This window comes from Corvus moneduloides, chromosome 20, assembly GCF_009650955.1.
Source record: "Corvus moneduloides isolate bCorMon1 chromosome 20, bCorMon1.pri, whole genome shotgun sequence".
Taxonomy (NCBI): Eukaryota; Metazoa; Chordata; class Aves; order Passeriformes; family Corvidae; genus Corvus; species Corvus moneduloides.
In genome coordinates this window covers 1352801-1377197 of record NC_045495.1, presented here as the reverse complement: position 1 = coordinate 1377197, position 24397 = coordinate 1352801, and the positions used below count along the sequence as shown (strand labels likewise).

Below are 24397 nucleotides of genomic sequence, written 5' to 3'. Positions count from 1 at the left end.
ATATGCCAATTCCTTCCATTAACCACCCAGAGTCCTCATTCCCAGATGCAGGAAAAACCTGTTAGCAGAAGCAATAAATATTTCATTGACATTCCAGACTCTGCCTCTCCCAAATTCTGAATTTTTTCCCATAATTTTTCACATGCGCTTGGAGCCTGGGCAAAAGGAAAAGGAAATAGTTGCCCCTGTTTTTAATCCTGTTGGTAATAGAAGAAATTCTCCCCTCTGAGGGTGGTGAGGCCCTGGCACAGGGTGCCCAGAGCAGCTGGGGCTGCCCCTGGATCCCTGGCAGTGCCCAAGGCCAGGCTGGACATTGGGGCTGGAGCAGCCTGGGACAGTGGAAGGTGTCCCTGCCATGGCAGGGGTGGCACTGGATGATCCTTCAGGCTCCTTCCCACCCAAACCACTCTGGGATTCTCTCTCGTTATATTCCGTTCCAATCCCCGTTCCTCCCGTACCTGGTGCACAAGGCCATCCACAGTGCCACGGGAGGCCGCTGGAGACGGCACTGGAAAGCCCTTTCCCCATGAAAATCATCCCTCTGCCACCTCAGGAGCCGCAGGGATGACCCCGGAGGCTGAACACCGTCGGGAGCCGGGGGAGGGCCGCTCCGGTGACTGTGGGAAGGAGCGCGGGGCGCTGCCGGGCGGTCAGAGGGACGCGGGGGCCGCCGAGGGCTCTTCGCCGAGGGACACCCGGCTGGCACGGCCGCCGTGGGACCCCCGGGGACCGCGCAGGGACCCCCGGCCGGGCCCGGCGCCCTCGGGCCCCGCGAGGGGCGGGGCGGGCGCTGCGGTGCGTACCGGGCCCACCAGGGGGCGCCCGCGCCCCGCCCGCCCCGGCGCGTGCGCACGGCGGGGCGCGCGCGGGCCCGACCCGCCGCCCCGAGCGAGGTGAGAGGCGGCCCCGGCGGCCCCGGCTTCCCCCGCCGCCCCGAGCGGGCCGCACCGGGGCCGGGCCGGGCCGGGGTGCAGCGCGGAGAGCGGTGCTCGGGCAGCGGGGGGGGGCGCGGGGAGCGCGGCGCCGGGAGCGCGCGCTGGTCACGGAGCCTCGCGGGCCGCGGCGGGGCCGGGCGGGGGCGGGGCCGCGGCGGGGGCGGGACCGGGCGGGGCGGTGGCGCCGCCTGGCGGTGATGGGGAGAGGGGGCAGCCGGGGCTGCGGGGGGATTGGGAATGGGAACCGGGATGTGGGGAGCGGGGTGTGGGATTGGGCACTGGGGAGCGGGGATTGGAGAGTGGGATGTGGGGAATGGGAACCGGGATGTGGGGAGCGGGGTGTGGGATTGGGCACTGGGGAGCGGGGATTGGAGAGTGGGATGTGGGGAATGGGAACCGGGATGTGGGGAGCGGGGTGTGGGATTGGGCACTGGGGAGCGGGGATTGGAGAGTGGGATGTGGGGAACGGGGATTGGGCACTGGGGAGCGGGGATTGGAGAGTGGGATTTGGGGAATGGGAACCGGGATGTGGGGAGCGGGGTGTGGGATTGGGCACTGGGGAGCGGGGATTGGAGAGTGGGATGTGGGGAACGGGGATTGGGCACTGGGGAGCGGGGATTGGAGAGTGGGATTTGGGGAATGGGGGAATGGGCACTGGGGAGCGGGGATTGGAGAGTGGGATGTGGGGAACGGGGAATGGGCACTGGGGAGCGGCGATTGGAGAGTGGGATTTGGGGAATGGGCATTGGGCACTGGGGAGCGGGGATTGGAGAGTGGGATTTGGGGAATGGGCACTGGGGAGCGGGGATTGGAGAGTGGGATGTGGGGAATGGGGAATGGGCACTGGGGAGCGGGGATTGGAGAGTGGGATTTGGGGAATGGGCACTGGGGAGCGGGGATTGGAGAGTGGGATTTGGGGAATGGGGAATGGGCACTGGGGAGCGGGGATTGGAGAGTGGGATTTGGGGAATGGGCACTGGGGAGCGGGGATTGGAGAGTGGGATTTGGGGAATGGGAGGTGCAGAGCGCCTCCTTGCACAACAGCTGCTCATAACTCTCCACTCAGCGCGTCCATCCCCACAGAAACCCTCACTCTGGGATTGCATCCCCATCGCTCCACATCTCTGTGTTTGATTTCTGCCCATACCCAGAGAACAGGCTCTGATCCGTGTGGAATGGGGTCCGAAGGCTGCTGACAGCCCTTCTGCTTCCTGCTCCTCAGGACGTCCTGGGAGGATCACACCTGCGGAAGAGGCAGCTGCAGGGAGGGAATTCCCTTTTGGATACACTGGTTGGGACAAGGCTCACACTCTGTGTTTAGGCCAGACGAGTTTTACTCCAAGGAGCAGGACCAGCACCACGGGGCAGGGATGGAGCGCCTGGCCTCCTTCGGTAGTAAGTGCCACCTGCCAATTCAGCCCCCACATCTGGGCATGAAGAACCTGGATGGCTGGGCTCAATGGTCTTAGAGGGCTTTTCCAGCCCAAACAGTTCTCTGATTCCATGACATTTGGGAAGGGTTTGCCATTGTTTAAAGCCATCAGCAGCCATGGGAGAGGGAGACAGAAAGCCAAAAGGGTTTGGTCCACAGAATCACTTATTTGTACAAATTCTTAAGAGCACGGGGACACAAATGATTCAGTGTGAGTTTTGTCTTCTTTCTCTCCACTTATAATTGAGCTGGTTCAAATCCATTTTCTTGGAAAAAATCAGAATCATGGAATCCCAGAGTGGTTTGGGTGGGAAGGAGCCTGAAGGATCATCCAGTGCCACCCCTGCCATGGGCAGGGACACCTCCCACTGTCCCAGGCTGCTCCAGCCCCAATGTCCAGCCTGGCCTTGGGCACTGCCAGGGATCCAGGGGCAGTCACAGCTTCTCTGGGCCTCAGCACCCTCACAGGGAAGGATTTCTTCCCAATATCCCATCTAACCCTGTTTTCTTTGAGTTTGGAGCCATTATAACCTGAGAGTCTTATTTATTTTGTTGCACGGTTGAGTTCACTGAAAATCCATAGAATCATGGAACATCCTGAGCTGGACCCACAAGCACCATCAGCTGCTGGGGCTGGGCACAGGTGAATTTAGGGGCTGCCAAGGCAGTGCTGTGCTCGTGTCACAGGAGATTTCCCTGTTTTCCCAGATGACCCCTTTGATAAGCCCCCGTGCCGAGGCTGCTCCTCGTACCTGACGGAGCCCTACGTGAAGTGTGCAGAGTGTGGGCCCCCTCCCTTCCTGCTGTGCCTGCAGGTGAGTGCCAGCAGCAGGGCAGAGCCTTTCATTGCTCTGAGAGAGCCATCCAAGGCCTGCCTGCTGCCAGGCTGTCCAGGAACACGTTAATAACCGCCCTCTCCAACACTCTTGTTTGCTCAGGGATGGGGAAATGACAAAGGGGGTTTGGGGGGTGAAGGATTGAGGCATGGGCAGGGGAAGGAGGTCTTTGTGCAGCAGCCAAACCATCTCACTCACCTCACTCAGCCTGGGGTGACCCAACGTGCTGCTGCATGTCTGGGGCAGTATCATTTCTGTCATCCTTTGTGGCATGGAAAAGAAAATCCCATCCAGAAACACCCCCCATGCATTTTTTCCCTTCCCAAATAGAAAAGGAGAAGCTGCAATATTGACAGTAATTGTTTGTGACCAGATGCAGTTCTTTAAAAATTCTGTGTGTGAGCTGGTAACCACAGAAAGTACTGCTGGTGTAGTTAATAAGTGAATAACTTTGTGTTATTATGACTAAAAATTGGCAGTAACCTCTAAGAGTGAAAGAAGAGCTGAGCCTTGTGCTCAGCTCTGTACAAAATACACAAACCCCTATTTTGCATATTGGGTGTATTTTTGCTCACTTACCTGTATTTTAAAAGTCAGGAATTTAACTGTTAAAAACAGCTGCAAACCTGGTGCTTTTAATCAGAGAGCCAGGATTAAAGGGAAACTTTGTGTTCAATACTTACTAAATGCTATGTGTTCTCTTCCTGGAAGGATCAAACTATATATGGTGCTATTATATATAAGGTGCTATTCAAGCTATAACACCAAACTTTTTTCACCTTAATACTTAACGAAAAATTTTTGGATTCCCAGGAGTTATGTCTTGGGGCAAAAGACAAGCAAGCTACAAAGATTTAACATGATTTTATGGGTTTGCTCAAATTAAATCAGAAAAATTTAATGTATCAGGTGGTCAGTTTTGGATACCCCGTGGTCAGATAATAAAACTTTAAAAAGGGAGCAGTGAAAATCGTTTCAGGGCAGAAGTAACACAATTCTGATCTTTTGTTCTGCAGTGTTTCACCCGAGGATTTGAATACAAGAAACATCAAAGTGATCATACTTACGAGATAATGGTAAATATTCCTTTTGGATAACACCTACTCAGTCCTGGGCTCTCTCAGCTTCCCAGGAGTGAGACCTTGCTTACTCATATTACATTGAAAGGTTGAGTGATGCAATTCTTTGATTCAGAGGTTTAAAACTACTAAAAAAAGAAAAAAATCCACCCAGAACAGGATGGAGTAGTGGAGTCATTTAAAGCTGCATCTTTTTCTTGTGCCTGGAGAGCACAATGCTATCACTAGACTTACAGTTCTTTAACCATGTAAATCAACTTCTCTTTCTCTAGGCTTGTTTTTCCTTCCTCAAAACTAATAATTCTTAAAGTCTCCAGCAGTTTTTACTGTGTTTCCTAGTATAACATTGTGTAATAGCAGCTGGGAGACACAAATGTACCAGTGTTTGCTGTGGTTGATGCCCTGATGCCCTAAGGAATCCAATAATTATTCAATCAGGTTTTGTAAAAGTTTAAAAGTACCAGAATTATCTCCTGTGTGGCCCCATGGTTCAGAACTTCTCTGCTCTTCCTGAGGTGGCTTGGAACAGAGGATCACAGTTTGTTCTGCTTTTTTCTTCTCCAGACATCCGATTTCCCTGTCCTGGATCCCAACTGGACAGCTCAGGAGGAAATGTCTCTCCTGGAAGCTGTGATGGACTGTGGATTTGGGAACTGGTGAGGATTCAGTGGCTCAGCCAATTTCATTCAGTGATGGCCAGTTTTTCCTCTCTTTTCCCTGGATCTCACTGTTGAATTCATCAGTGCACATTGTTCAATGACTTATTGTGGGTGAGACACTAATTTAGCAGCTAAAGTGGAAAGCTGGGGTGTCAGATCCTGTGTTCATGAGTTATCTGTCTTCTTCTTTATTAAAACCAGTTGTGTTAAGAGTACAGAACCCCAGAATTCACAGAAGCAGAACTGAGAGTTCTTAGGTGCACACTGCTGTCGGAAGACTGAAAACTGGTTACAGAGTTTACCATTACCTGGAGCCAGTGAAATGTGTGAAAAGCTCTCAAATAACAGCAGTAGATTTCAAGGCTGTTAAAGATGTGGTACATTGCATCAGCCAGAGGGTTTCCCATATGAAAACAGTGAATTGCACTGTTCATGGGCACCCAAAAAGAGCTCCCTGGCACCGTATCAAACGTATGAGTGTTGGTGCTGAGAGTGTGAGTTCAGGCACCATCACAGGCCAGTTCTCTGCACACAATACAACCAATCTCCTGTCCAAAATTACCTTTTCCCACTGGAGAAATTAAAAAAAACCCCAACATTTCTGTGTTGTTCACATGAAGCCTCCCCCTCTCCCCACTCCAGGCAGGACGTGGCCAACCAGATGTGCACCAAGTCCAAGGAGGAGTGTGAGAAGCACTACATGAAACACTTCATCAACAACCCCCTGTTTGCATCCACCCTGCTGAACCTGAAGCAAGCAGAGGAGGCTCAGCACAACGAGACTGCCATTCCTTTCCAGTGTGAGTATCCCTGCCCTGCACTCACAGGGAGCTTCCCTGTGAGGTCCCTGCTCTGCCAAGGCTGGGATCAGCAGCTCTGGGAAGGACAGGCACCACAGATGCTGTTTGCTTTCATTCCCAAAGGGATAACCTGTTCTGATAACTGGCTTGGAGAATGTCAGGAGCAGGGTTCTCTTCACACTGGATTAATTCCTGGGTGTATCACACAGACGAGGCTGCCAGTTCCATGGGAAAAGGCAGGGAGCAGCATGGTCTGACACAAACAGCAGGGTCTCAAAAGCAGAAGTTCCTGCATAGCCAGAGGACACAGAAATCACCCCAGCAGGAACCTGGATGTTTGTACCCACTGGATTAAAATCCACCCCAAAGCTCCTTCATGTGTGTCCCTCACGGTAGATTCCAGTGTGGTTCTCAGCCTGTCCAGCCCCTGCCCTGCCCTGTTCTGCCTTTAAACATTCCCTCTGAGCATGTGCACACCACTGTGTACACACTGTGTCCCAGGCCTAACTGCTAATTTAATTTGCCATAAAATCACTCCTTTCAAATGTGCTGATTTCACACCTCTCTCTTGAAAACTGCCTGTTAAAAAGTCTGAGCTAAATTGCAGCAAGTTAACAAATTCTCAGTTTTCCTTGCATTTCACATCTTCAGCATTCCCCCAGTCTGGCAACTGTTCATTCCAGAGCTCCCCAGCCTCTCTGGGTGAGGCAGTTGCTGGGTGTCTGGAGCTTTACATTTCCCAGTAAAGTGGTTAGAGCTAAACAGCAGGAACTGGGCAATTTTGGTTCTGTCCCTGGCTGTTACTGATTTTTTTATGTGCCCTGGGCCAAGACAAACTCTCTGTGCCTCAGCCTGCTTTATCTGTGCCGTGAGACACACAACACTCAGCTCCTGCACAAGTGCATTGTGAGCCTCAGACTATTATTGTCTGTAAAACACCGAGCTCCTCAGCTGGGAAGAGCTGTAAAAATTGGGAGTTCTCTGGCTTTAATTGCAGCTCTGTCAATGGCCCCCAGAAGAAGGCAGATTTAACACTCCTGTTGCTATTAACTAAAAGAACCTGCACACTGAGCCCCAGGGAGCTGCAGAGGTTTAGAGGGGGATGCTGAGCTCCAAAATGTAAAGTTTACATTTTATTACCTGTTTATTACCTTGAATTTGTGTTTGACTCTTGAGAATACTATGAAGATCTCAGACTGCTGCATTTTTCTCTGGATGAACTCTGTCTTTTCTGCCTATAACACTGAATAAAAGCCCAATCAGGGTATTTTTCTTCACCTAATTATTCCCACTTTTCCTGCAAAATAAACACTTATTTACAGATCCTTAAAAGAAGATCCCAAGCCCTACTCAACAAGTGAAAACCTTTGGTTTTTTTCAGCTGCTGATGATCCCCCACGGCCCACCTTTGATTCCTTGCTCTCCAGGGACATGGCTGGGTACATGCCAGCCAGAGCTGACTTCGTTGAGGTAAGAATGACTCTCCTCCCATACTTTAAATTTGCTGCTGGGTGCAGGCTCAGCACACACACCGTTTGCCCCTGCCTGTCTTTGCTCTTCATTTAAAAACATCACAGGAGGCCACACGACTGAGGGATGCTCTTAGTCCTGTGGTTTAATTTAAGGTTATCCTGCGAGGAGCAGGGAGTTGGACTCTGACCCTTACGGGTCCCTTCCAAGTTGAGATATTCCATGATTAAACCTCTGGATTAATTAAGGGTTTGGTGACAGAGGTGGCGCTGGTGGCCTGCAGAGCCGGGAGAGGCAGCAGAGAGGCTGCAGGACGTGCTGCTGCCACCAGATGTCCAGCCAGGGGTGGCCCTGCTGAGCGGGCTGGGTGCTGGGAATTGGATGCTCAGCCAAAGGATCAGCTCCAGCACTGTCACCTGCCTGAGGGAAGCACACACAGGTCTGCTCCAGACATCTCTTGGAAGACCTGCATTGCTTTCCATGCTTTTGGCTGGGGGCCCAAGGCCCCAGTTCCTGCTCCTGTCCATGGAGGAATGAGTTCAGCCATGCACGGGCTCGTTTTTGTACCTCTGAGCAGAGTCAGCACGGGGCCATCCCCACAATCACACCCTGTGCCTGGACACAGCTCTCAGGCACATGGAGGGGACGCTTGGGGGTGTCCTGAGCCGGGCCAGGGGTTGGACTTGGTGGTCCTTGTGGGTTCCTTCCAACTCAGGACATTCTGTGACTCATTTCCATCACAGTCAGGGAGTCATTACCTCATTAATTCCCACTGTCCTGTCACAACATCCTGCTGCAGCTGCAGCCATGGGGGTGCCTTGACGCATTCCCCAGGTAAAGCTCCCCTGTGGGGTTTGTTGCCCAAGGATGGAACCTTGTACCCTGTGTATGAGTAAATATCTCTGCTCCCAGTCCTTCTGCATGTTCTGAAACCAGAGGCCAATGTTTTAGTGCTAGTTAGTGACAATGTATTAATCACCTCTGAACAGGAGTTTGACAACTATGCTGAGTGGGATTTGAGAGATATTGATTTTGTAGAAGATGATTCAGACATTTTGCATGGTAAGTGCCACATTTCTGTACCCAGGCTCGAAACTGTTTCAGATGCCTGTGCAGCTTTTCACTGGGTCTCTTTCTCCACATGCTTTGAAAGTGAACATACACTTCTAATGTATGGGGTTTAATGTTTGGGGTTTTAATGTATTAAATGTATCAGCGTAGGTATTAATGCAGGCAGCAAGGAGGTGTGGAGTTTAAGACTATATGAGACACATTAAAAGTGTTGGACTCTTGAAGCTGTGTGATTTTTCATGTGTTCAACGTGCCCTGAGTTAGAGTAGCATCACCTGTGTGTGACAACTTCCTTTTTAATGTGAAGAAGATGATTGTATGAGCCCAGTTCCTGCTCTGAGTTTCTGTGAACGTGGCTGCCTTAATAATATGAAATAACAGGAATTACTAAAGTGACATTTTAATCCATAGAGAGGAAAAGATCCTGCTTTTCCCCACATTTGTAAGTACACACAGGGTTTAAAAGTCCTGTGTTTATGCCTCAGAATTCTGCCATCTGTGTCAGGCAGTTCTGAGCTAAAGCCTTTGCATCCCTTGGAGACAGACAAATCCTGTTACAGTCTTGGCAAAGTTAAAAAACACCAGTTTGAAGTTGAGCAGTGTACGCAGGAGCTTTAGGAATGCAAACTCCCCTGGCTCAGGAAGGTTATGAGAGTCGTATGTCAGTCTCTCCCCTTTCAGCATTTATTGAGAGGGGGACTGGCTTGAGGCCATGGCAGGGATTCCGTGTGCCAGCTCTCTGCTGTTTTGTCCTATTCTGGCTCCTGGTGAACTGGAAAAGCAAAATAATCTCCTATTTGTGCACATTAATTGATAGATTCGTGTTCAATCCATCGGGTTTTGCAGCACTCCCCTCACACCTGCCTTCCTCCCAGGCACAGTTCAGCCATTTGAGGTCTCTTCTGCCAGGGGCCCATCCTCCAGGAGCTCTGCTAACTCCTGCTGGAGCTGGAGCTGCTTGTCCTCCTGCACATCCTGCAACAGGGACTTCCACAATCGAATTAGGAGTTCACAATTTAATTATGTGTTGTGTGAAAAAATACTTCCCCCCCGTCTGTCCAATCTTTTGCCTGATAATTTCATTGGATGTTCCCTAGTCCATCCTTCAGTTGTCTTCAGTGTTTGGGAAGGGATGTCAGGCATTTGCTCTGTGCAAACTGTTTGGCAGAGGTTGTGGAGCGTGACCAGCTGCATTTTGGATCTCTTAGCCCAGGAACTCTGGCATCTGCCTTCCCACAGCTGTCCCAGATCTGCCCACGTGAGAGAGAAAGCCTCGCAAAAATGAAGTCCCAGGGTCCAGCCAGCTGTTTCCCTTTCACATGAGGCATCTCAGGGAGAGAAAGAATTCTTTGCTAGAAAATTTGGAATGAGATCTTTCCCTTCTGTGATTTAACACAAAAAAAGGAAGGAGCCACATCCTCCCTGTCCTGCAGTTTTAAAGGGCTCAGCTGCCGGCTTTGCTTGAGAGAATTTTGCAACCCAATTGTAGGAGCCCATGGTGCAGAAAATGGCTCAACACGTGGCTCTGAGAGCAGGGGTGGTTTAAGGAGCCTTTGTACTTTGTAGCTGACGGGCAGAGAGGGTTGTGAGGCAACCTGGGTGTGAAGATGTAACACAGGGGTTTAACACATTTTATAGCCCAGAGAAACCCAAACGGGGCCTCGCAGCAGAGATTAAGGCTCAGGTTGGGGAAAAAATCCTCCATTTGTTTTCCTGCCACACATTAAACCTCACTGGGTTCAAGATTCATTTTTGAAAACTACTTTCCTACTGCTTTCTGCAAGTCACTCAGGCTGGGCCCAGGGAACACCCCAGCCAGTACAGTTCCTGTGGTCTCTCTTTCCTTCTCTTGGTGCACCAGTCACAGATCAGTGCTGCAGTGCCGAGGCTGCACATCCCACAGGAATATTTGTGCTTCCATTGGAGTGGAATTCCCCCTTGTTCCCTTTCTCCCACACTGCTTTCCGTAGTATTTTGTAAAAATTATTTTTTAAGAAGTTCTAGATCTGAGCTAGATCTAGATCTGTTTTCTGATTTGTTATATCTTTTCTATGAAATATATCTTTATAGATTTATCTCATATATTTTCCCTGTTAGATTCCCTGCGTTACTCTAAACAAGTTACTGGTATTCCCACAAGAAAATGCTGTTTAATGCAAGGTGGAAAGGCTCCCAGGCAGCTTTTATGAGGAGCACAGAACCTGTACCTGCTGCCTCACCAGCTCTTCCCACCCCACAGGAGGTCACAGACATCACTCAGTCACTTCTTGGTATTAGCAAGATGGCCAAAATTGTATGAAATCTCTCATGTTTCAATTAAATTCTGGAATTGTTCTCTTTTGTTCAGTGCTGGCAGTACAGTAAGGGCATGCAAATATATATTGCAGTTACACAAAAACATAATGGACAGATCAAAAGCACCAACCAGTTACAACCCTAATTCAGCCCACAGTGCTTGAATATTTAATGAACTACAAGTTTTCATCAGGCTGAATTAGAACGTTGGTAATTTATCTTTTTCCCAGCTTTTTTCCCCCCCTTCTCATGTAAATGATTTTCACTTCTAACACTGCAAAGTAATTGCTGAAACCACAGATTTAGAAGTGAGTGGAAATAGGCTGCAACTGGCAGGGAAATTTGATTTTAAGCTGCAAGGCAGTCAGTGTCCTTCTGGACAGAACATGGTGTTTATTCTCCTGTGGACGCTCCTGCCATGCTCCAAAGGCAGATAACTGTTTGCCATGGGTCCTGCTGTCCTCCAGGGAGGGTGAATTTGGACTGCAGCCCTTCAGTTTGTCCCAAGCCCAGCACACACTGGTCACACAGGCTGTTTACTGGGATTAGTTTGCATTCTTCCCATTATCTGGGCCTCGCCTGCCAAGGCAGGTTCGCTCCCATGAAACAAAGCTCTCACTCATTAGCGTTCAACAAAGTTTCCTGCAGGCCAAATGAGGCTGAAGAGGAATGAAAAGCAAAGAAACTGTTTTGGACACACTCTGGAGAAACCAAAATATTTGGGTTTGGTTTTTTTTTGGAATGGAGGAAGGAGCCTTGAATTGCTGCCTATCAGTGGGTCCTTCAGAGCTGCACCGAGCATGGCAAGGAGCCTTATCAGTGCCCAGAATGGACACCCTGAGCACGGTGTCAGCTTGGATTATCTCACATTCCCAGGACAAACAGCTGCCTCCCCGCTAGAATCCATGGGGGAAAGCTGGAGGAATCATTCTCATTCCCCCAGCATCTCCTCTCTCATTTCCATGCAGTGTGTAACAGTGTAGTAGTCGGAGTTATTCATGCATTCCAGATTTGGTAATCGCCTGGTCCTGTGTGAATATGTCTATTAAAAACAAAAGCCCCTCCAAAAGGGCATGTGGCAGCAAATACTAATTTCACTGGAAGCAGAAGCTCCATTTTTTCCCTTCATTTGTTCCTTCCTCTTCCCAGCTGATCATCATTTCTTTAGAATAATGTGCACTCAGGTGAAAGCATCAAAACTCGATGGTTAGAGGTGCATAATTACTTGTGATATTTATAGAGGTTCTCCAGTGCAGTTTCTGCATGTACTTATTAAGTTCTGCCCACACAAACCCCAGAAAATAACAAGTTGGCTGAGCTTGCAGAGGGTTTCAAAACTACAAAAATATTTTCCATAAATTGGCACCAATTCCAGCCCTTCCTAATGGATTTCATTCATGTTTAACTTGCTGCATTCCCAATTTCTTGTCCCCACATTTTAGCACGAAGGAGAATTTGCTATCTCTGCTTGTTCTTAAATTAGGAAACTTACATACCTCGCTATGAAAATACACAATGATGTGGAAAATGCAAGAAATTTGGAAAAATAAGTAGGAATATTGCAGCATCCCTCCTATCTCATACAGAATCCTTTACTCTTAGATTAACATCAAATCAATTTGGGACAAACTGAAGGGTTTTTTGCTTGGGATCAAGCTCCTGAGCAAATCCCCACAGCCTTTGGGTTCAGCTGTCCCTGTTTGTATGAAATTTGATTACCCAGAGGGATGCAGGGATGAATTTCCCAGAGGCTGGGGGCTTCCTGGTGTTTACACCTACATGCATATTTAAAATAGACACATAACCACACTTCTTAATTGCATTATTAATTATTTATGCGAGAGTGCAATCAATAAGCTGCCACTATCAGTTTTGCTCTTTTTGTGTAACTACAGAGAGAAATGGATCCTGGGTTCTGTCCCCCTTGGGTCATCCCAGTTCCCCTATTTGCAAGGGCTGGTTGTTGTGTCACAGCCTCTAAACCACTGCCAAGCCTTGAGCCTCTTCCTTCCGAGAGCACATGGAAATGATTAATGTAAAGTCAAAAAAACCACTACACCAGCCACCTCTACACTCATTTAATGGCCTAGAATTTGTGTGTTACCTAACAGAGTGAGGGAAGGGAAGGCAATAGGTGTCTCTTTATCTTGTCTTTCACGAATTTGCCCCAAAAAAAGTTCATTAAGCTAATGGCTGCAGGAGAGGGGAGCTGCAGGCTCCGTGAGTGGCTCAGCCAGGCTGCAGACAGGTTTGATTTTGGGAAGGATGTGATTTCTAATGAGCATGGCTTTTTTCTGGGCTTCTTCACACTGTCCTGAACTATTCTTTGTTCTCCTGGCAGACAGATAAGTTTGGAAGTTAACAAGCTGGAATCTTCCAGATGTTTTTAAGAACTGTAGCAAAGGCTACTTTGAATCCTCACAGTTCAGAACTGTGCCTGGTTCTTGGAGTTCCTTGTTCTGTGCAAAGAAGCCTTTGCCCAAAGATGGTACCTCAGATCCTTAAATCCTTTTTCAGGAGAAGGAATGCTTGGCAATTGCAGGTATGAAGGAACAAATAAGTGCTGATAGCAAAACAGTCCAAGAAGGAAGAGGAAAGGAGTTCTCAGGATCTGCCCGGGTTCATGTTTACATGAGTGTATTTACAGTGATGAATTTGGCAGGAGTAAGCAAAAGAAACCTTCCCCAGGTAGGAAGCACTGCAGGTTTGCCTCTAATGGGTTGATGCCCCTGTAAAATTACCTCAGGATTTTTAAACCAGCAAAGCAGTGACCATTCCAGCCTAACGTGAACATAAAAGCTTGACATTCAGCCTCCTGCAGTGATTGCTTATGAATTCTTTAACCTTTTTGTTTTGCAGCTCTGAAGATTGCAGTTGTAGATATCTACCATTCCAGGTTAAAGGAAAGACAGAGACGAAAAAAGTGAGTTGTGAAGCAGTAACTGTGTTCTTTCCTTCCCTGTGCAACGCTGATGGATTACACATCATTAATTTCCTACTTCACAGAAAAAAAATCCTGCCAGACTGTGACTGATTGCTGGACTCCCACTTTTTCCCCAGAAATATTTGCATCATTATTTTTAATTCCTAGTGGTCCCTAAGTTAGGTTTCCACACTGAGGATAACTCTATTGCTGACGTGGGGTTGAATATTTTATTCAGCTCATTTGACAGTGTTCTAGAATGACTCAATCTATTAATTAAATTAAGTTTTATTATAACTTTGAAATACTTTGTTCAATATTTTAAATTATATCTTGCTGGATTACTCCCTGGAAGAATTAGTGATTTGAAGTGGAGCTGCTCCAGTCCTTCTCATAAAACTACACAGTTCTGCTGAATGACAGGAAGGATTGACCTGGTCCTTTATAATCCATAAATAAAAAGTATTTATTTGGTGTGATTTCCATGATGATCAATCTTGTCATACTAAAGGAGAGTACTGCAGGGCTCTTCATAACCCTTGTGGTTACATCAGCATCAGGTTTTGTGAAGTTTCTACAGCAGGATGGGACAAAAATCTGGAGAATGACACAAAAATGCTGATGTCACTCTCAGAAAGGTGACTCTGCACAGGACAGGAGGGGTTTTGTACACACCAAAGGAAATGAAATGGATTTTATAGAGCAAGTCCTGACCTGACCTTGACAGCCCAGCTCTGTGGTATCTTATTTGCCAAAGTGGAGTCACCACAGAGCAATGAGCACGTGGTACTGCTCAGACTGGTGACAAAGGTGTTTATCAGGCACCTGCTTTTCCCTCTGCTCCTTCCCCTGGTCCCGTCAGGAGCAGTTCAAACCCAGAGTTGCCTCCATCATCTCTTTAAAATCCAAGCTGCCATGGAAAAATGCCTTTCCCCTGTTCCCAGTGGTGGCATTTACAGTCCAGCCCTACCCTGTGCTTTAGCAGAGGGATGTTTGTGTCTGTCCGAAGCTGGAAATCATGTTCATGAGACATTCATTACCTCTGATTTTGGAAGGACAAGTTATAAGGTGCTGTAGATGTGAAATCTATGCCTAAAGAAGCAATTTCCAACCTTTAAAGGGATTGCAGCTCCCTTTGTGCTCAGGGCTAATGCACACCACTGTCCAAAATTTACCTTGATTAAAGGCATACTGCATTATGTTTCCATTCCAGCCAGCCCAGGGCTTATGGAAATTTCATTCATGTTTAGTTTTAGACCCCTCTGATGGTCTAAATCAAAGTTTCTTCTGAAGCCTTTGTGTTTGTGAGGCAATGCAGGAGTAATGAATGGCCTGTATTAATATAATTTTCTTTCATTTCCAGAATTATAAGAGATCATGGCCTGATCAACCTCAGAAAATTTCAGAGTGAGTATCAGGTGTAACTGCTTCCCTTCAAAGTGGCAGAACTTCACACATTCACCATTTCCAGGTCACCAGTGTGGTTTGTTCATACTGGAACATATTCAGATGTTCTAAATTCCAGCAGATTTCCTGCCCCAACTCTCTCCAGCTGTCTGGTTCTAACTACTCCCAGCTCAGTGTTTTGGTTATTGCCTCAAAGTTGCCCTTCAGAAGCATGTTGGGCTCTGCTGAGTGGGGGAAAGGGGGAAGGTGAAATCCAGGCCTTTAAGGTGCACCTCACTCTTGTGAGAAATGACCAGACAACATTGAAATATCACCCCTCATGCTTTAAGGATTTTAAGGGCTGTAACTTTGGTTGCTTTTTACTAAGCAATCTGTAGTTGTGACACCAAAATGGCCGAGAATGACCAAATGTGGATTTTTAGGCAGTGCCGAGGCCGGTGCTCCCGTCATCCCCCACAGGGGTGGCAGCAGGAGGGGTAACATGTGGTACTTCTTCCCCTGTAGTTCTGGAAAGGCGCTACCCCAAGGAGGTGCAGGACCTGTACGAGACCATGAGAAGGTTTGCCCGGATCCTGGGGCCCGTGGAGCACGACAAGTTCATCGAGAGTCACGCGCGTGAGTCCGGCAGGGCTCTGTAGCCCATGGGGACGGGTTGCATCATCTGTTCCCTAAATATATCCCTCTCCTGGAGGGCAGGAGGTGGTTTTTCTCCTCCTCCCCCATCTAACTACCTCAGGAAAACAAATACATTTGTGGTTTGATACACTGAACGGGCAGCGAGTGGGTTTTTTCCACTAAACTGTGTCCGAGCTCTTTGTTTGAGTTTGCAGTTGACTGAACATTCTGGTCACGTGTTGGAGGTAATATTTTTTTATCTAAAGACCACTGTTTATTTACTGGGACTCTGTATCAGGGGAAGAATAAAATCCCTATATTATGGCTGTGTGGAGAGATTGGGAGCTGGCAGCAAACTGAATTCTTTGAAAGACACACGTTAAACTATTGTATGTCACATAATTACATAGTGCAGTGGTCATTATGTCCTTACCTTAGGGGAGAGGCATTGTTCCATCCCTGAATCATCCCATAACCTGCATTTAGGCAGATTCCAGTCCGAGTCACCACATCCTGCTTCATTCTGTGACTTAAACTGGGAGAACTGTTGCTCATTAGAAAGAACAGAGCATTTACACAGTTGTGCCCATGTTTTCAGGACACCCTGTATGAAATACCAAAAGCATGATCCTACAAAAGCATGAGTCCTGCATGGGAGTGCTGCTCCTGGAACCTGGTTTTGTTGTTGCAGTGGCAGCAGATCCTCAGGTGAACCTGGCAGTCAGGTACAAGGCACTACACAGATCTCCTGAGCAGCAGCAGGAAATAAATTCACAAGGAAACTTGCTCCCTGTAAAACTGAGCAGTGCTGGGAGGCAGATGATGAAAGCAACAGACAGGAAATATCTCTGAGCAAAAGAAACATTTAACAATTTCATCTTACTGACTGCAGGAAAAGAATTGTCTGCAAAGAGAAATTTTGGAAGGTCCAGTTAGGAAAATCGTAGTTCCAAGAGAATATTAGATTTCTAAGGTGCCTGGCTGGAGTAGTTCCTCAAATCTATTGAAATGCCTTCCAGAAATCCCACATTATTGTTACTTGCCTTGTCCAGGGTATGGCAAAAGGACTATCAAAGCATGAAGAGAAAATGCATTTTCTGAGCACACAAAGGCTGGAAACCAGCTGAAATCTGTGTCTGAGGAGCATTGGAGCACAGGGAGTCTGAGATCTTGTGGAGGGAGGTTAACCCTGGCTGTGGTTTGTGTGTTCAGAGCTGACCTGTGCAGGCAAATAGCAAAGAGCCACATTCCCAGTCCACCCCACTGACCCACTTTTGCTCTTTGGTTTTCCCTCCTGCCAACTGCTGGGGTCCAACAGTGGAATTTGAGCTGCGCAGGGAAATAAAGAGACTCCAGGAATACAGAGCAGCAGGAATCACCAATTTCTGCAGTAAGTACCTGATGCATTATTCATTCCATTCCCATCCATCAAGGAAGGGAAGGATGATTTTACAACATTCAGGATGTGTTGAATAAAAAGACACTTAGTTCTGAGAGGCGTTTGCCTGGTCTGGAACTGAGTAAGGCTTCAGCAATGATGCACAGTCCAGCTGGGCTGGTTCACAGCTGATTTGAGCCATCAGCTTGGAGATCACAGTGTCTAACACAGCTCTGCTCTGGGCACCACTTTGCAAAAGCTTCATTAAAAAATATTTCTGTCAGGGCACAGTGGTCTCAGGGCTTCATCTCGGGACACTTCCCCTGGCTGTTGACACATGTGATATCTGGAGAGAGGCCTAAGACCTCCACATCAATGAAATGTCCTGTTTTATCCTGGAATTAGATCATGGAAGCCTTTTTTTGTTTGTTTTTGGCCTGAAATTAACAGGGGGAAGGGTGCAGGGTGGAATCTAATCCCTTCTGGTGCCAAGTAGTCATCACGAGGGAGAACAGCAGCGGTTGGGCCAGAAATAGAGAACTTCCCAATATTTCCTGAAGCAGGGAAAAGCCAGTCTGGACTTTCTGGGTGAGGCAGGTGGTGAGGGCAGGGTGTGTGTGTGCCACAGGTGCCCGGACCTATGACCACCTGAAGAAGAGCCGGGACGAGGAGCGGCTGAAGCGCACGATGCTCTCGGAGGTGCTGCAGTACATCCAGGACAGCAGCGCCTGCCAGCAGTGGCTCAGCCGCCAGGCAGACATGTAAGCACTGCCACAGGGTGTCCAGGGAACCTGAGCCATCCTGGGAATGCCCATGGCCAGCTTGGATGGGGTTTGGGGCAACCTGCTCCAGTGGAAGGTGTTCCTGCCCATGGGATGCGACGAGCCTCAAGGTCCCTTCCAACCCAAACCTTCCTGGGATTCTGTGGTTTGGTTTGCATCAAACACATTTTCCTGCCTGATAGTAACAAATTCATTCCCAATTTATTAAAGTAGGAACAGCCTGCAAAATTCGAAGGGCAGAAAAGTGGGTGACAGCAATAGTGCTTGTTGAGTGCAGGCAAAGGAAGGGACTCAAACCCCTCGGTTTTATATTTCAGGAACTGAACTGCTGTTCATAAAGTCACGGAGGGAAATGAGCCCTTTATGGATATTAATGAGGGCACAGCTGACACCTGAAATATTTCAGATGATTTTAGATGTAGCAGCATTATTAATGTGTCATCACCCTGCATTGAGCTCTTGGATTTAAGGAGCAGCATAAAGGAAGTGCATCCTGTATGCAGGACATGGCTTGGAATTTCCCCCCTCAGTCTCCACTGTATTTTTAATTGTGATCCCCTCCACATTTCCTCGTTGGGTTTTTTAACAGGTTTCAGACATACTCTTCAATGTGGGAACACTAAATATTTATAAATCCTGTTGACTCCTAGTCAGGGTTTGGGTTATGCAAGTTGAATTGTGTAATTATTACAAGTTGTGGAAGAAGCACTTTCAGGGCCAACACATGCAGTTATTCTCAAAAAACACGAAGGCAATTTGAAAATTTCCTTTCTTTTCAGTGATTCTGGCCTGACTCCCACGGTACCCGTTCCTTCAACTACAGGTAAGTGTTAGATGATGTCTGCTAAAAACCCAGTAATGTCTGTCTGACAGCCTTTTTCTGACTCTCTTTCTTGTGTGCCAAAGTGTCAGTCCTCAAGCCTCACAGTTAAGCACTGCTTAAGTCAACATTACAGCAATCTGCAAGTCATTCCACTCACATATCCTGCAGGACTTTCTGATGAATTTCTGTATTTTTCTGACTAGAGGTCAAAACCCATCCTAAAGCTACATTAGCAAGGCAGGAAACAAAAGAATTTTCACATTCTGTAAGCACAAATTAGGGGTTTCTCCACCAGGAGGACCCCATCTTCTTTCAGTGCCCAGTAAGGACAGATTCAGGGGTCAGTCAAGGTCCTCATAAACAGGACTTAAATAATTCCCATCCCATTTGTTGAGGTCATGGGGTGACTGAGACTGGGATAAAGTTTTATTACAAGGTTGTTAAATGTTGCCAGGGAAAACTGGCTTTGGCTCTGTCCCTACAGCCAGTTTTTATGTGGATGCTGTTAAACCACTTGAATTAAACATCTCAGAGGTGGACACTGGGTCTATATGTTCTTCCTCATTTCTTCCAGGAGCCTTGGAAATTTGGGTCAGAATACCAAGCAGTGAGTCAGAGCACTACAGACTGTTCTAAACCTATTTGGCGATTGCTAAGATCTGGTATTTTGCAGAAAAAACAGCTTTGTGTATCTCAGGGCTTCAGAGTCTGTGAAGGGAGGACAGTGTCCTCCAGCTGACGGTCTGGAATGAGGGATGAACTTCCTTTTTTGTCAAGGATCCAGTGTCCCATGAAGGGGAAGAGCCTGGGAGCACAGGGATTGTGTTGCCTGTGGAGCTGTGACAGCACACAGTGTTTACAAGCAGCATCACATGTGGAACAAAACCCAAACAAAATACCATAGAGCTGCTAATTAGGCAAACATCCTGCCCAGGGAACGGCGGGATGCTGGGGAAGAGCTGCCACGTGGCTCTAATTAAAGGCTGCATCATTCTGAATATACAAGAGGGCAAATTAATGCTTCACTTCTAGATTCTAAGCTCTTGACTTTGCAGCCTTAATGTTTTCTTTAATGTAGTTTGCATGCGTGTGGTATTTTTTGGGTTTATAAAAGAGTAAAACCGAATTCTGTCATGTCTCATCCTGGCACCGTTGCCCCGTGCCATAGGAAGAGGGAGCAGTGCTGGGAAATAACTTCCTTTACACCTCCCACAGACTCACACTCCAGCTCCTCTCCAGTCCCTCAGCTCTCTCTGCTCAGGCTCCTCACACCCAGCCAGATCCCGTCTGTTCCTGCAGATGCCCAGGAGACAGAGAGACTTCCCAGTGCCAGGGGCAGGACCTGGGCAGGGCAGGGTCTGGAGCAGCTGCCAGCAGTCCTTGGGAAGACACAATGGCACATTTCCCAAGGTCTCATCACTTTGCCAAATTTGGGAAGTTATCCTGGGATAGAGACCTCTCTCTGACAATGCTAAATATGCAACCCATAGTGCAGGGGTGGGAGACTGTTCCAATGGGAATAAACAACCCAAACTTTGTCCTGAGCTCTGCAAGTTACATAAAAAATACTATTAGAAGAAAAAGCCAAACCTGCAAGCCCTTGAGAAAGTTTAGGCTGTGCCAGGTAAAGTTACAAACAATAGTAAAAGTGAGAAATATCAGATGACCCTGTGATAAATACTCCTTTCAGAACTGTTTATCATAACAGACGAAAAATAAATCCCCCAACTGTACCTGCCTTGCAATACCTGCATCACATTGAAAGGCATTTGAAGAAAACTCTGCCTCATGAAGTTTTCAGTAATGCCAGAGAGAAATCGGCTGCTTAATCACACCAATAAATAGTCTCAGCATCCTTACAAGGTGCTGCTTTCAGCACACCTGGCACACCCTCCCTGGAGCTGGGATAGTCAGGAGGCTCAGCCCAGCTGAGCCATGCCCGGTGCCAGTCTGACACAAAGCTTTTGTCTTGCAGTTCCTCCCAAAAACCATCAGCTCACCAGTCTCACGAAACATTCACAGAGTTTAAAATTGCAAAACCAAACCTTTTGTCACATCAGCAGAGCCTTGTGCTAAGCCCTAAATAACCCTATCTGTAAACACTTGGCTCAGACTGGGTTGAATTGCCTCCCTAACACACCCCAGGAGCAGCCACCTCCAAAGGGCTCCGATTCTCCAGCGTTTCCTTTCTCGTCCCACAGGCAGACGGAGTGCCCCACCACTGAACCTCACAGGCCTGCCAGGCACAGAGAAACTCAACGAGAAGGAGAAGGAGGTGAGGAAAGCATGCAAAGACCATCTCTGTAACTGTCTCCACAGTGCAGGGCTGCCCACACCATGTCTGGGGAGCTGTGAATATCACCTCAGTTACAGGCCCTGACTCCTCTTCCTTTCTCACAGAAATCATTCAGGTTTTCCAGTTGGCTTCTTAATTTCCCGTGCTACACATACATCACAAACTGGCTGATTTAGCAGAGAAAGGAGCAGAGCACCAGGGTGTTCTTTGGTGCTGTTACAACATCCAACTCCCTGCCTGCATTGTGAGGCTGGCCTGAGCAGAGGGGTTAATTTTTCTTAATGAACACTGGTTGTTTTTCAGCCCAGTGCAGGCCTGTCTTCTAACTCAGTGGAGAGCTATTGAAATAAGAGATTATTATTTTTTAATAGAAGTCCTAATGTGTCCTTAGACTGCCCAAGGCAGGTTGCAGTGCCCATGAAGCACAGCTGTATCTCAGCCTCCCCTCTCCCTGTGTGTTTCCCTTGGCTGGAGCTGGCAGCATTGGGAATCAGCTCACAGCTCCGTGTGGAACTGGCATTTCTGGCTCCATTCGGCACGGGAATAATGGTGGCAGGGCATCAGTGTGTGTGTGTGTGGAATCTGATTTCCTGGTCAGCTGAGACAGAAAGTCTGAGGTCTGAGGAATTCTGCAATTTCCTATCCGTGAGGAATGAGCATGAAGCGTTTCCTTATTAAAGGGAGGAGACAGACAGTTTCTCCAGCGGGAGCAAGGCTGTGCTCCTGGAAGGCAGCTGGTATTTGGGAGCTGAACAGGAGCTGTGCAGCCAAACAGCTCAGGAGCTGTGGAAAGCCATTCCTCACCAAACTTCCAAGCATGGAATGCCTTCCCTGCACAGCTTCCATGCCAGACTTCCAGAGGGGGCCGGCAGAGCTGCTTTTGTAGAAGGTATTAGAGCCTGAGTCTGCAGGGGATTAGCAGCCAGATGCCCTCCCTGGCTCCCGGCCAATTGCTGCTTCCAAGTCTGGCATGTGTGCTTCCCGGGCTTTGGAAGGAGCAACGCCCACACAGGACACTCAGAGCTGTGCTCCTGTGAGCCCAGGGCTTGCTTTCATCCTCCTCCTTTATTTTTCCATCAGGAATGTTTTTGAATGCAGCAGCCAGCAGGCTCCTCCCCTCCCTACCTGTGGATCCAAACAGCTCGTCATGGCATTCCCGTGTGCCTCCCCTGTGCAAAGAAACACTGGAAGTGTTCTCAGAAAAATATTCCCCATGTTCCTCCCCCAGCAGGGCTCTGGGAAGGGAAGAACATGACAAGTGTTGGTGTTTATTAACTTCACCTTTTGTCTTGCAGCTCTGTCAGATGGTGAGGCTGGTCCCTGGAGCCTATTTGGAATATAAAGCTGCTTTAGTGAACGAATGCAACAAACAGGGAGGCCTGAGACTGGCGCAGGCTCGAGCCCTCATCAAGATCGATGTGAACAAAACCAGGAAAATCTATGACTTCCTGATCAGAGAAGGGTACATCACAAAGGCCTGAGGACAGGCAGCAGTGCTTGGCTGGAGCAGGCAGATGTGGAGAGGCTTTGAAGTCGCCTTGACAGCGCTGAAAGATTTTACCAGTGTTGAATGAAGGACATTTCCTTTTGTTTAAAACCTTTTGGGGCTTCTTTTTTTTTTTTTTTTTTGTAAAAACAAGTAGGGAGCTTTGTTAAATTGTATGAATGCTGACATTTGTCTGGGTTCCTTTTGACTCTGCTGTTGTCAGAATTGCGCTGCCTCGGAGCGCTGGGAAGGATCACATGCCATATAAGCTCATCTTAAACGTGAATGGGCATTCATTCCTCACACCTCCTGTGACTACAGAGTGGATCACGGTACTTTTATGCGGATGGTGACACAGAATAAGGACAGAGTCACACTTTGTGCAGTACAGGGTATAGAAATGCACTCCCTCCCTCCTTGTGTTCCTTCCTAAATCAGCAGCAGCTTTCAGAGGCGACAGCATGTGCCCGAGGGTGTAAAAATAGAGCTTGCAGTGGTCCAGTCTTTTTAACTTAATTGTGATAAAGGATGGGAAAGGACATGGCAGGGAAGCTCCTCAACAGTTGTTACTTTTACGTGGTATTAGCCCATATCCCAGCAGGAGGGCTCTGCCAAAACCAAGGAGCTTCAGCTGCTCCCCCCGTGATTTGGGGTTGTCAAGTTATATATAATCCCTCCGTTTCAGTCTTCTGCTTGTTGGGAAGGCTGGATGTTACAGCCACTGCAGTTTTTGGGAACAGGAATTAAAAGCTTCTCGGGACCCTGATCTTCTCCCACAAAAAAATGAGTGGAGAGCATGAAGTTCCTGTTTGTGGGGTTTTATTCCCTCAGCGTTGCCAGCGACATGCCTGAGGAGGTGCCACAAGTAACTACTCAAACACAGCCCCCATCACATCAGCTGATCCATGAGCTTCAGCACCAAACTTTTGGATTTGGCAATCAGTTGGATGATGAAGATGGTTCTCTGCAGATGCAGCTTGTTTGTTTATTGCACAGCAAATGGTTTGTCAGACAGCTTCCTGCTAAGGTGTAATGCTGCAATAATGTCCCACAGGAAACCTGACAGCCAAAGCAGGTGGGGTGTTGGATGCTCCCCAGTTTGGGATCTCATGGAAAAGCTGAGCTACAGCTGCACCAATACCTGTCTAAGGTGTTGAGGTTTGTGTTGTTTGTTCCCCAAGAGTAATTACCCTATGGACCTGAGGTGCCATTGAATGTGAAGTATTTTGGTTTGTAATAAAATCAAAATGACTTGAAACAATCTTACATCCGCATCCCCGGACTCCGAGTGAGACTGTAAAGGTCACACAGCTGCCTGGATCTATATCCATCAGCTCCTCACCACGAGAGAGGAGATAAACGCCCAACAGCGGCCCTAGGGATGCGGCGACTGCATTTCCTAGAAACTATTACTATTTAAAGAAAAGCAGCAGTAATAAACTACATGTTGAAGATTAAAGTCTAGAAACTGAGACTGGGAATGCCAAGGGAAAGGGCACAGTAAGCTGTAAAACCTTGGGAATGTTTTTCCCACTTCTCTTTTAACATTAAACAGCCAAACTGCCTTTCTTTTGCCTGGCCTTTTGGGTGACTTGCACCCAAAGGCAGGAAAGGAGCCAAGTACACTGGAACCATCCTGGGATCAGCTGGGGTTGGTTTTGGTGGGCAGCTGCCTGTGGCTTGGGAACGCCAGCCCTCACTGCACCCCGGGCTCACGGCTGGGGGTGCAGATGCCTTAATTAGAGACTCAGGTGGACATGAAACATTAAATATGGAACAAGGCCAGGAACAGGAGGGAGACGGGCACTTTGGGATCATGGGACCTGCAGAATTGGTGACACCAGGGCCGGGGTGGCGCGGGGAGGCTGCGGCTGCTCCAGCCCAGTGCGGGCTTAGTCACAGCACTGAGGTATGCACGGTATGAGTCTTCCCGGGGCTGTGCTATCCGCCTGTCATGAAAGCATCAGCGCTGGGGGTTTTTTTTGGGACTCACAGCTGCCATCACCCCAGCAGCAAACGCACTGGGCCCGCTGGTGACTCAGCCCGGGAGGTGGGGGCTGCCTGGAGCAGATCCCGGGGGCTCCTGCCGCCCCAGCACCGGCTCCGCGCT

General features: G+C 48.2%; 1 protein-coding gene across 3 annotated transcripts; it reads left to right on the top strand.

Moving 5' to 3' along the window:
* The first annotated feature begins 835 nt into the window (after window positions 1-835).
* Window positions 836-22282, top strand: TADA2A (transcriptional adaptor 2A). 3 transcript variants are annotated; one of them, XM_032130188.1, is made up of 16 exons: window positions 836-893; window positions 2087-2330; window positions 3076-3182; window positions 4220-4279; window positions 4847-4938; window positions 5584-5741; window positions 7123-7211; window positions 8201-8273; window positions 13437-13500; window positions 14864-14907; window positions 15412-15522; window positions 16841-16912; window positions 17529-17661; window positions 18462-18505; window positions 20707-20780; window positions 22097-22282. In XM_032130188.1, the coding sequence occupies exons 2-16, from the start codon at window positions 2306-2308 to the stop codon at window positions 22280-22282; spliced, it is 1332 nt and encodes a 443-aa protein (XP_031986079.1). In that variant the 5' UTR covers window positions 836-893; window positions 2087-2305. The 3 variants fall into 3 exon arrangements, with proteins under 3 accessions (XP_031986079.1, XP_031986081.1, XP_031986080.1); XM_032130189.1 differs by lacking the exon at window positions 836-893 and having other exon boundaries at window positions 1914-2330; XM_032130190.1 differs by lacking the exons at window positions 17529-17661; window positions 18462-18505; window positions 20707-20780; window positions 22097-22282 and having other exon boundaries at window positions 15412-15558; window positions 16841-16911.
* The last annotated feature ends 2115 nt before the right edge of the window (window positions 22283-24397 follow it).